This window comes from Polypterus senegalus, chromosome 16 (assembly GCF_016835505.1).
Source record: "Polypterus senegalus isolate Bchr_013 chromosome 16, ASM1683550v1, whole genome shotgun sequence".
Taxonomy (NCBI): Eukaryota; Metazoa; Chordata; class Cladistia; order Polypteriformes; family Polypteridae; genus Polypterus; species Polypterus senegalus.
The window spans coordinates 5,070,990-5,081,712 of record NC_053169.1 but is presented as its reverse complement, the minus strand read 5'-3'; the positions used below and the strand labels follow the sequence as shown (position 1 = coordinate 5,081,712).

Sequence of the window (10,723 nt, the reverse complement as noted above, 5' to 3'; positions counted from 1 at the left end):
TCACTGTGGTGCTCTTAAGTTGTGTAGTGACTAACCCTGGATGAGCAACACCAGGGTGGCAGCACACCTTGTGGCCACCAAGCCTCATTGCATGGATAAGAGAACTGAGGAGCAGCAGCAGCAGAGAGACGGTCAAAGGCTTAAGGGTGCCCACCCATGTCTGCAGCCCACCCATTGGTTTTCAGAGCTACAGAGTCCTCAGAAAGTCTTCATTTGTTACAATTCTGTTGTGGCCTAGTGCCAGAATCGGGTAAATTTATTTAGTCCAAACTTTGGGATCCTGAGGTGGTCCGTCGTGTGAGGGTACTCCCACCTTCTCTCTCTCATCAAGCAGCACTTGATACCCCAGAATGACAAAGCAATAAGAGAAATGTCTGCGGCCCACCCATTCTTTTTACAGAGTCCTCAGAAAGTCCCGGCAGACCAAATTGTAGGTAGGAAGCAGAAGATGAGATGTTAGTCTGTGGCCGATGTCGACTACATGACTCTTAATCACGGGCTATGCCAGATTTACCGACCATGCGCCAATCTTCTGTTTTTTGTGGCAGCCAATAGCGTGCTGTCTGACGGAGCCAGCGCAGTACGAAGGGTTCTTTTAAACCTTTTCTAATGGTATGTGAAACACGAGACATCAGACAGACGAGCTCCTCTTCTGCTTGTGACATCCTTGTCCCTCATCTCTCACGTGTGACGAGTCCTCAAGTGACCCGAGTAAAGATCTGCGCTGTGCTTCACATCCAAGTCCTGGAGAAACCACAGGCCACGAGCCTGGACGAGTGATAAGTGAGGGGACTCCCCGCCGTCCCAGCTGAGGGCCACGTGTGACAGAACCAAACTTTCCAAACCTGGGGATTTCTGTCTCAAGTGCATTGTGGGGGCACAGAAGTGGAAAAGAAAAGAAGGAATTGGATGACAGCCATGACGGGTTGGGTTAAGGCAGAAGGAAATCCTGGACCTGCTTGCACACACACACACACACACACGGGACCACCTAAAAGTAGTAATGTGACGGTAGGCATTTTAAATAACTCTTGTCTAATGAGATACTGCTGGGAAATTTGTCACCTGTCACTGTCCTCGTCCAGGTCTCCTTTTTCTTCTGTTGTCCACCTTTCTGACTCCAAGCTCACCAGCTCTCTGGAAGGAAATTGAATTCAAACCCACCTTAGGACCCCACAATCTCCGTATTCTGAACATTTCCCTTCATTACGATTATCTCAGGAATAATTCTTTTTTTTTTTTCTAAAATATGTGTTTGGCAAATTGTTATGTTGTTATGTTAAGTCACAGTTCCATATATTTTTATAACTGCAATTTATGAAATAAATCAGGATTTGTAAGAAAAAAACACAAATTACTTTGGTTGGACTTTTGAGCCCACAGCAACATTCCTTGTTTTGACTAAACGTGAATAGACAGCAGAGGGCGCTGTTTGAGATTTCTTAACGGTGACGATTTGCTGTTAGTGTACATTAGTTTAAAAAAAAAAAAAGATCAGGAAGAGCAAAAGAAGAACGGAGGGGCTCGTGTGCGACCACCCATAAAATAGAACTGCTGTCAAAGGGGCTTCAATAAAGTAACTAAATGAAGGGTCTGAAAACGTCTTTTCAATTTATTTATCTGAAATAAGAGTGAAGGGGTCCGAATACACACTGACTCTATCTAGCTATATATGTATTATATAGCGCCTTTCATATCTATCTATCTATCTATCTGATCCTGCCTACTATACTAACATTAAAATCTATTATATAGCGCCTTTCATCTGTCTATCTTTTATTCACTACCTTCCATATCTTCCTCTCTATCTGTCTATTGTTTTTCATCTTTTATAGCGCCTTTCATACCCGTGTATTTTTTCGAGCTCCTTTCCCACCTCTCTGTTTTTATCTTTATTGAGACACACAATCAAATCCTCAGCTCACCTAAAACTAAACGCTGCCGTTATTTTAATGAATTTGGTCGATTTTTTCTCATGCGATGGTCCCCCAGACTCCAAACTGAGCCCCTGTTCCAAATATTTTTTGGATGCCCTGCTGCTGTCCCCATTCTGTCCTTTCGTCACACTTGTGGTCCTGCCGGGTGAACTTTTAGAAATTTGATTTTCGCTTGAAAGAAAGTTCTTCTTCTAGAAATGAGGGGACAGTCGTCTTTAATGTATCCCTTAGGTGTGTTTATAGTTGAGACTTTCGAGAGCCTGAGGGTCTTGTCACACTGGAGCTGAAGTGGACTTTTGCCCCTCTTTCTGTGGCACCTTTAGAAATGACCTGCGAGTACAAAATCCCAGCACAGTAATATAATAAATCACAGGTCGCTTTATAAGCCAGAGGGCTCCTTCTTTTAATGATTTGTTTCAAGCAGAGCTGACGCACTGAAACGCTTTACTGCTCCGCCTGTTGTGCCCTCCGTCCCCCCATTCTGTCCCCCGCTGGTCTTCACGTCACCTCTTTTGTGTTTCAGCTCCTGCTCAGGCCGATTCCCTGATTGCATTTACACCATAAATCTTTTCTGTATTTTTTTTTTGTCCCCAGCCGTCTGGAGGCGGTGATGGATGACTGCAAGTGATGTGGTTTGAAGCCCCCAGGGGGAGGATGGGGGGGGGGCACACGCTGATGCCCACCTGGCACTTTTTAATTAGTGCCTTAAACACACAAAAGCAGCGGCTCTCGCCCAGAACCGAGGAGACCAAATTACTCAGCAGCGCCAGCCGGTCCCACACACTCACCTGGGGGGCCATCTGCTGTTATGGTGCCTTCCCCCTGGTGGTCCCTGAGCACAGCCATTTTGTTTTCTGTCGTGCCCATCCAGTAATTCACAAAAGGCACCAGCCGACCCCCCCCGCTCCGGGGGACATTCAAGGTGAACCGCCAGGATCTGTGGGAGGCCCCCCCCCCATGTTAATAGAGTGGAGGCGGCTCCTGTCGATGATTGGCAGGTGGCCCCGCCTCTTGGAGGACAACCCCCCACAAAACACACGGGACAGCACAATCCTAAAATTAAGAATCAACGACTCAAAAACGAACCAAAGAGACGTTGAACACGGACCCCAGCCAGCGCCCCCCCGGTGCGTCTCTGCGCTCTCTTGGTGCGCTCCATGTGTTTTGTGGATGGTTTCCCAAGAAGCGGACCACCAGCCCATCACCGCCAGGGTCTGCCCTCACCTTACCCACAATGCCAGGCGGTTCATTTTCGAATGTGCTCTGGCATGGTGAGTCCTGGGAGTTTTTGAACCCGCGCTCCATCTAGAGACGTCGCTTTGGATTTGGGATTTGGGCTTCAGCTGACCTTGGACTGCCTGGCCTGGACCCTCTGGTGTCACAGAGCACTTTCTTATCTTATAAAGTTTCGGGGTCGCCTGCTGTGTGACCAGCCGGGGTTTTATGAGGGGAGTTCCCCCTCTAGTGATCATTTCTGGACCTGCTCGGGACTTAAGTGCTTGGGCGGCCCTAAGACACTCGATGTAATCTTTTATTTGTTTATTTGATCTCCCCACTGCTGACCTCCATTAGCCTGGGTGGGTGTAAGCCTTGAATGTGGACCCCTGGGGGCTGCTGTGGCTGACGGGTCGTCTTTGCTGAGAGATGAGAAGCAGCCGGGAGTTTGTGGAGCCAAAGAGCCGTGCTGGGGGGTCAGCTGACGAAGAAGACGACGGCCCGTTTCAGGTTTCACTGCCCACCCGTTTGCCGTAAAGTGCCACTCCTGTTCCTCGTCTCTCGTTGCAATACTGAGGACCCCTCTGGTATCCTATTATGTCACTCAAGAGCCAGAAAAGAACTGATGGGGGACACGGTGGGCATGGTGGGCTCCAGAAGCTAAATGTTTACACCATTTATTGTCAAACGTGCTTCATGAACACCAACCTCAAACTAAACAACGTCCTAAAGTCCTGAAGGGCTCTGCTGTGACCCCCATGCTTGATGAACCTTCAGGGTCTTCCTTTATGTGAAGATCGGCCAACTTCCCCTCCACAGCTCCCTCACCGTTGAAGCTTCCCGTTACAAGTCTGTGGTGTCCTTGTTGTCCGAAGTTGTCTGTGAAGTTCTTACTTGCACGTGCCCATATACATGCCACACGTTGCCACACTCATAATTCACTTCAGTTCAGCGTATTTTCATATGGCGCTTGGCGGGCACCTCAAGGCCTGTGGTGATCGTAGTTACCCTCCGCTCCAGGGGTCAGCGCTGTGTTCGCCTGCCTTCTCTCCTCCTCCCTCTGATGTCACTTCCGTCATCCGCCCTCCTGGACCCGCCCCTTCCTGCCTGGAAACCACATGACCGGAGGTTCTGCCATTTTCTGCAAAGAGTGACCTTTCTTTCCAGTTACTCCACGTTATTCGGTGCCACAGATGAGCCCTAAACCTCACTCTATGCCGCTTCTCTTCTTCACGCCGTCCTCAGGTGAAGTGCAAACTTTACTGGTCAGTCACTGAGCCCAGGAAGACAACGAGACGGGGAACACTGGAATCACAGAGGAGCCCATTGACATGCCACGTGGGCTTCAAGTGTGGCACCCCGGTGGGTCGGTACCTGAGAGATGGACTGTCACAAATGTCACTTGAGGAGACCTGGAGAAGCCATCCACACAAAGCAGACCCTGATAGTGTGGACTTGGGGGCACACACGGCGCACACATGTCCCCAAATAGCCGGGGAGTGTGCCCACCAAAGAGCTTCATGTGTGAGTCCTGGCCTTGGGTCTTCTCACCAAATGGGGGGGAAAGTGTGGCAGACGGTTTGCCTCTGATCCTGGGTTGGCACAGGGAGGTGATGCTGGTGGGCGAGGTGGGTGGGCATGAAGGATGAACCAGCCAGGGGTACCTGGAACCACAGAAGACCTGAATGGTGTGGTGAAGTGGCAGTGGTCCTTTTCGAGGTGAAATTCCACAAAGTCTGTCATAACCCAAAGACAGTACAATATAGTGCCTTTCAATGCTGCCCACCAGTCCCAGTCCTCCTGTCCCTTTTGGAATGCACACCTTGAGTCAGGATTAGGGGTGCATTTCTGGCTTTTAATATAGCGCCTTTTTAAGTTGGTCTGCCAACAATCGTGTGCATTATTTTGGGGTGCCTGGATTGAGCCGTTGCTGATTCGGCTCCTACGTCCACCTCACTGTGTGACCCTGAAAATGAAAAGTCTGTAAAAAGACATCAGGAACCCCGACCTTGGATAAAACTGCCAGCCGAATGTTGAACACAATAAAGGAGACGCTGCCTGGGACCCCCTAGAGGGGCTGCACCAATGGGGTTTCTTTTGAGTGACGGCAGACCAAAATGCAAGGGAGCCACATGAGAAGATGAAGAAATGCACAGAAAACTAGCGGGGGTCCAAAGACGTGAAATAAGGTGCCTTGTGGGGGTGCTGGCATCCTGCCCGGGTCTGATTCCAGGCTAATGCTTGGGGTTGCCAGGACAGGCTTTGGCTTCCCATGACTCTCTTCTGGTAAGGGAGTGCACTGCAGGTCATAATGATCTTATCGGTTTTGGCCACAAGGGGCAATTCAGGACCCTCAAAACCTCCAACACAAGCCCCTGGTTCAAATCACATATTTACACCTCCAACGCACAACTCACAAATCCTTCCTTCTCTTCTTTTTCTCTCAAACCTCCTCCAGCAAGCGTTGTCCTCCTCCTCCTCCTCCTGACTTTGACATCCCAGGAAGCCCCCTTTTATGTTGGACCCCACAGTACGTCCTGTGCCACAACATTGTGCCAGGGAAGCACCTTCGGGTCGGGCGATGCTCCTCAACATGCAGACAGCCATTCCCTGCAACTCCCCCTGGTGGCACCAACACAACCCAGCAGGGCTGCCCAGCAGGACTACAGTTCCCAGAATCCCTTGCGGGTGTTTGAATTGCTTACTTTGTTGAATGGTTTCAGTGGCTTTCAGTACCAACCCATCTGTGGAGCTCATGCTGGTGAAGGATGTGTGCCAATTTACGTTAATTCATGAATGGCCTCCAGCCAAGAGGCGAGTGGGATGAAAGGGAGCCGAGCAGAAGAGACGTTTGGGAAAGAAACAACCGCTAAACGGAAACGTAAAGAACGGGAAACAGCAAAGGGCAGAATCAGCCAGGCTGGTTATTTAAAGAGGAGCAAGACGGGGGGCTGGGGGTGCCAATGTGTGGTGACATCCGTGAGGGCTGAGTGATGACCAAGGGAGCAGACGGGAGGATCCGAGTGAGGGCAAGGCACCCTGGGGCACTGAGGTGGCAGCTAACTAACAGTGGTGACCCAGGTGAAGTGGCAGTCCAGGTCTGCGGGTACCGGTGGAGGTGGAGGGTTGAGGTCCTGATGAGGACTGAGTGTGAAACAGAAAGAACGCAGAGGGTCACCTCTCCATGGACTGATATTTTCAATGAATTGTGGCCACAAGTGGGCGGCACTGAGCCTTAAACCTCAGGCACAACACAGTCCCGGGTTCAAATAACGAATGTTATTACACAAATAGGACTTGCCAAGTGTGCCAAACAACAAAGCCCAGCTACAGACAAGTGAATGTCCTCTCCTTTCCTCCAGTTGAGTGTCGCCCGCTGCCTCCCGACCCTGACACATCCAAGTGAGGTGGTGGGCTCTTTCTAAGCTGCGCCCAGGAACGCTTCCAGTGCCACAATGGGTCCTTACTTCCAGGTCATGTGGAAACCAGGACCACCCAGGGACCCCGACAGGGCCGCACTTCCAGACTCCAAGTCCCATGTACCCCCTGCGGGTGACCGAACTGGGGGGCCTCTTGAGGACCACTGCCACCTGTCATGGGGGGTGCTGGAACTGCTCTGAAACTCTGACTTCCGCTGCTCCGTCCTTTATATGCCTTTTGTTCCTGTCCAGCTGGCATACTCGTCTGTCCTCCATGGCACTTAAACTGTATTATTTGGGTTTACTTATCGGCTCTGAAGATGCTGTTTGATTGTAATGGCAGCTATTTAAAAAAAATATTTCGCAATTTTTGATGTTTTAATTTGACAATTCTTGGGTCTGCACCTTCTCACACTTAAAGCATCTGGCTTGCCTTCTCACTCGCTCAGGTCTATCCTCGGTTCACAGCCATCGATACCCCTAATAAAAGAAGGTGACCAAAGCAGTGGGCACCAGGGGCATTACAGCACACTAGTGCCCGCCACGTCCATCCAGTTTATAGTCCCATCCAGGAAAGAGAAGGGCAGCCATGCCAGCCAGGACATCAGCCCAGTGTTACATATGAAAGGCGCTATATACAAGGAGACCGTGGGATATTCTGTTTGGAGTTGGAGATGAACAGATGTTTAAAGTGCTTACTCAGTAAAAGGCGCTATATTAAATGACAGCCTGGAAGTGGCCGATCCCTTCTATTTTATTTATTTTATTTTCGCTCCCTTTTATTTGCTCCTTTATTTCATTCAGATTGTCTCCTGTACAAAAAGATAAATTAGTCTTCGTTTTTCCACATAACAGAAAAAAAAAACGGACTCTTGTATGCCGCACCTGCCCTCCTGTCCGCTGGCACTGCTGGCCTGGGAAATGCGATCTTTGCCGTCATCTCTGCTTCTTTAGTACTTCGATGCTGCAACCTGCCATGGCGCACCCTTTCTGCAATTCCCAGAATTCATTTTTGATGCCATTCTCAGTCTAACCCTAGCATGTTTCAGAGGATGTGCCCAGTCGAGTTCACAAGCAGGGCAGTGCCAACTCGCAGTGCTCTGTATTTCTCCAAACGGCATCTTCTGAAGTTTTGTGGTTGGCGTCCTTTTTTTTTAACATCCAATAAGGTCTGATGATGGGCATCCAGCTTGATCATCACCATCTGCCCCCACCCCACTGCTCTCCATCAGCTGTGCAGGGCACCTCGCCAAGCTCTCCGCAGTCTGTGCAGTCGGCCCACATTTCATCTTCTGCCCACTGAGCTGCGGAAAGACGTTGGCGGCCTTCTGCTCAGATTTAAACAAAATCGATGAGGTTGGTGAAATACCAAAGCAAATAAAACAAAGTGTGCCAGTCAGCCTTTTAGGGGGGAAGACGCAGTAGCAGATGAGTGCCACTTTGCTGCTGGCAGCCTTGTGAGTTTCACACAGACGCCTCTCTCTTTTCATGCACACTCCCTTACTCATCCTCACTAACTAGGGGACTGGCATACTGTAGGTAGACAGGAAGACATCTCTGATGCCAGGCCTGAAAGTGGCAGACTGGCACGACAGTACAGTTAATGGAAATCTAACTTGTGATACAAACGGGATAATATTCCACACTAAAGACCTGCTCGTGTATGGCTTGTTTAAAAAAAGGCAGGGTGGCACGGTGGCAACAGGGAGATGGGCATTCAATTCCTGGGTGCTCCCAGTGTGTGGAGTTTGTAGGATCTCCATGTGGCTTTGCTTTGGTTTCCTCCCTCAGTCCAAAGGCCTGGCAGGTAGGTGGGTTGGTGCCCTGTCCAGGTATTGTTCCTGCCTTGTGCCCGCCGCTTGCTGGGTCAGGCTCCAGCTTTCCACAACCCTGCATCGGAAAGAAAAATGGATGGATAGATGGACTGATGCTCTCAGACAAGGATAAAGGGTCCAGTTTAGAGATGGGATGAAAAGTGTTTGAACCCACTGGACCCACTGGGGGGGCAACAGCAGCACACGTAACACACGGTGGGCAGGCAACGGGAACGGCTGAAGTGAAACGCTTTGGGGGACTCGTCCTCACACTGAGGCCTGCTGGACGTTCCTTGTGTTTGTGAACACATTTTTATTGAAGAGAAAAAATGAATAAAATTGAGGTTTAGAACTGAAGACAAGACTCTTGACCAATGAAAAGAGGAGGAGAGGCGGAGCGTCAGTTCAAAAGGTCTGCATTATTTAAATACGTTTCCTGTTTATGGTGTGTTATTCCAGTTTAACAGGGTTAAGTTTTTACTTGGAATGCCAAGCCCGAGTGGCACTGGGGGGGTTAAAGACCAACACAAAGTTCTGTTTTTATTGGGCTCTGAGTCTTTGTATCTTTGTATAAGTTTTGGGGGTCAGTGACGCCCCTAGTGGCCACAATATATATTACATAATGTGTGTGTGGGTGTGTTTGAATTGGAGTTTTTATTTTACTGTGTATCAAATGAAAGTGCTTCGGACCCCTTGCTCTTGTACCCCATCCAAGACATGACACCCCATCAACGTTATGAAAGGCGCTTTAAAAGCCACCAAAGTGGAACTTCCTGAGCTCATCCTGACTGTGCACCCCAGTGTGGAAACAGCGCCCTGTGCCCCCAGTCAGTTGGGTGAAGGGCCAGTCGTTGGTATTGCAATGTCGTTTTCTTTTTTTTCTGACCCCCCCTGGTTAGCCCACCCATGCCGTTAACACAGAGGGGTCGCAGTGTGGCATGTCCTTTATTTACAGTACACAGTGCTCAGCTGGATGTTCACATGCACCTGCTTCACGTGCGTTTATGTCATTTGGTTGGCCGCTGCATGACAGTCCAGTCGTGCCCGCCGTGCCCGCTACCACCAGGCGTTTTCTTTATCAGTTCTCATCTCCTCCAGAGGCAGAGAGACTCCGCCCCCTCCGCTGCAGCCTGGGATTTGGGTACGAAGGTGGCAGAGGTGGGTCACTGTGGGTGGAGCGGAGCAGCTGAGTATTCATGCAGAACATGAAGGGGTGCAGACAAGAGACCCTCGAAACGGGCTGATAGGTGGCAGACGGGACGTGTGCAGCAGATGACGAGGGCCCGCGTTTCGAAAATGTCCACCAAGGAGCTGCGCATGGCGCTTTATGTCCTCTTCACCTCCTGGCACCCCGGCGGCGTGAGGCTGGCACAAGGGGGCGATTCAGTGCTTCATGAAGCTTAAATATTAGAAAGCGTAGCAAAGGAATCCAAAAACAATGCAGTGCCGAGCTCCTCTAGCAGAGTCTTCCCACCGTATGCCCACCTCATGTCGCGGTGACACCAATGGCACCTCTCACTCCGTGCCGCCCTTTAGGTGCCTACAACATTTTTTCAATATTTCATTTTTTTTTTCAGAATAGTTGATCGTTATAAGTGATTGTTCTTTGAAAGGTAGGCGATGAGAGCCACGGCCACCCCGACGTAAATCCCCGTCCCGATGGTGATGGAAAGGACAGCCAGGAAAAGGGCCCTTCTGGAGCTGGAGCTCGCCTGGTGGAAATCGCCTTTGGCCACCGCCTTGTTTGTCTGAAAGAAACAAAGAGAGGACATTCGATTAGTGGGCGCCCCCTGTTGGAATGAACACCCCCACCCAGAGACCACTAAATTCAGACTTTTGACAACTGCGACGCACAACTCCTGCCTGACATTTGACCCTGTGACCTGACCACGCCTCTGGCCGTAACCATGGAGACGACTGTGCAGTGACATGAGCGCCCCCTGTTGGAATGAACACCCCCACCCAGAGACCACTGGAGGGGGCGCCACTGTCCTGCCGTCCTAAATTCAGACTTTTGACAACTGCGATGTACAACTCCTGCCTGACATTTGACCCTGTGACCTGACCTGACCACGCCTCTGGCCGTAACCATGGAGACGACTGTGCAGTGACGTGACCAAACCCGTTTATAACTACAGCATGGAAAGCTTGTGACCACAGAGCACAACACAAACCATGTGGCAGCGATGAAGGTGGAATTTCTACTTGTGGTGGCCCATTTGATGGCCACGTCGATATTCTCCTGGTCAGCAGGGGGCAGAGTTTGGTCAAACAATGTCAAATACAGAGGAAGGGAACTGTTCACATGACTGTTCAGTGGGAGACGGCGACGCTCGAT

The 10,723-nt window shown here is 50.2% G+C and overlaps 1 protein-coding gene across 1 annotated transcript in view; it reads right to left on the bottom strand.

Moving 5' to 3' along the window:
* Positions 1 to 7,842: 7,842 nt before the first annotated feature.
* Positions 7,843 to 10,723, bottom strand: part of LOC120516645 (synapse differentiation-inducing gene protein 1) — an 81,633-nt gene continuing 78,752 nt past the window's right edge. The window contains exon 4 of the mRNA XM_039738460.1: positions 7,843 to 10,133. Within this exon, the coding sequence (XP_039594394.1) occupies positions 9,975 to 10,133 (159 nt within the window). The 3' untranslated portion in view covers positions 7,843 to 9,974. The remainder of the gene's footprint in view (positions 10,134 to 10,723) is intronic.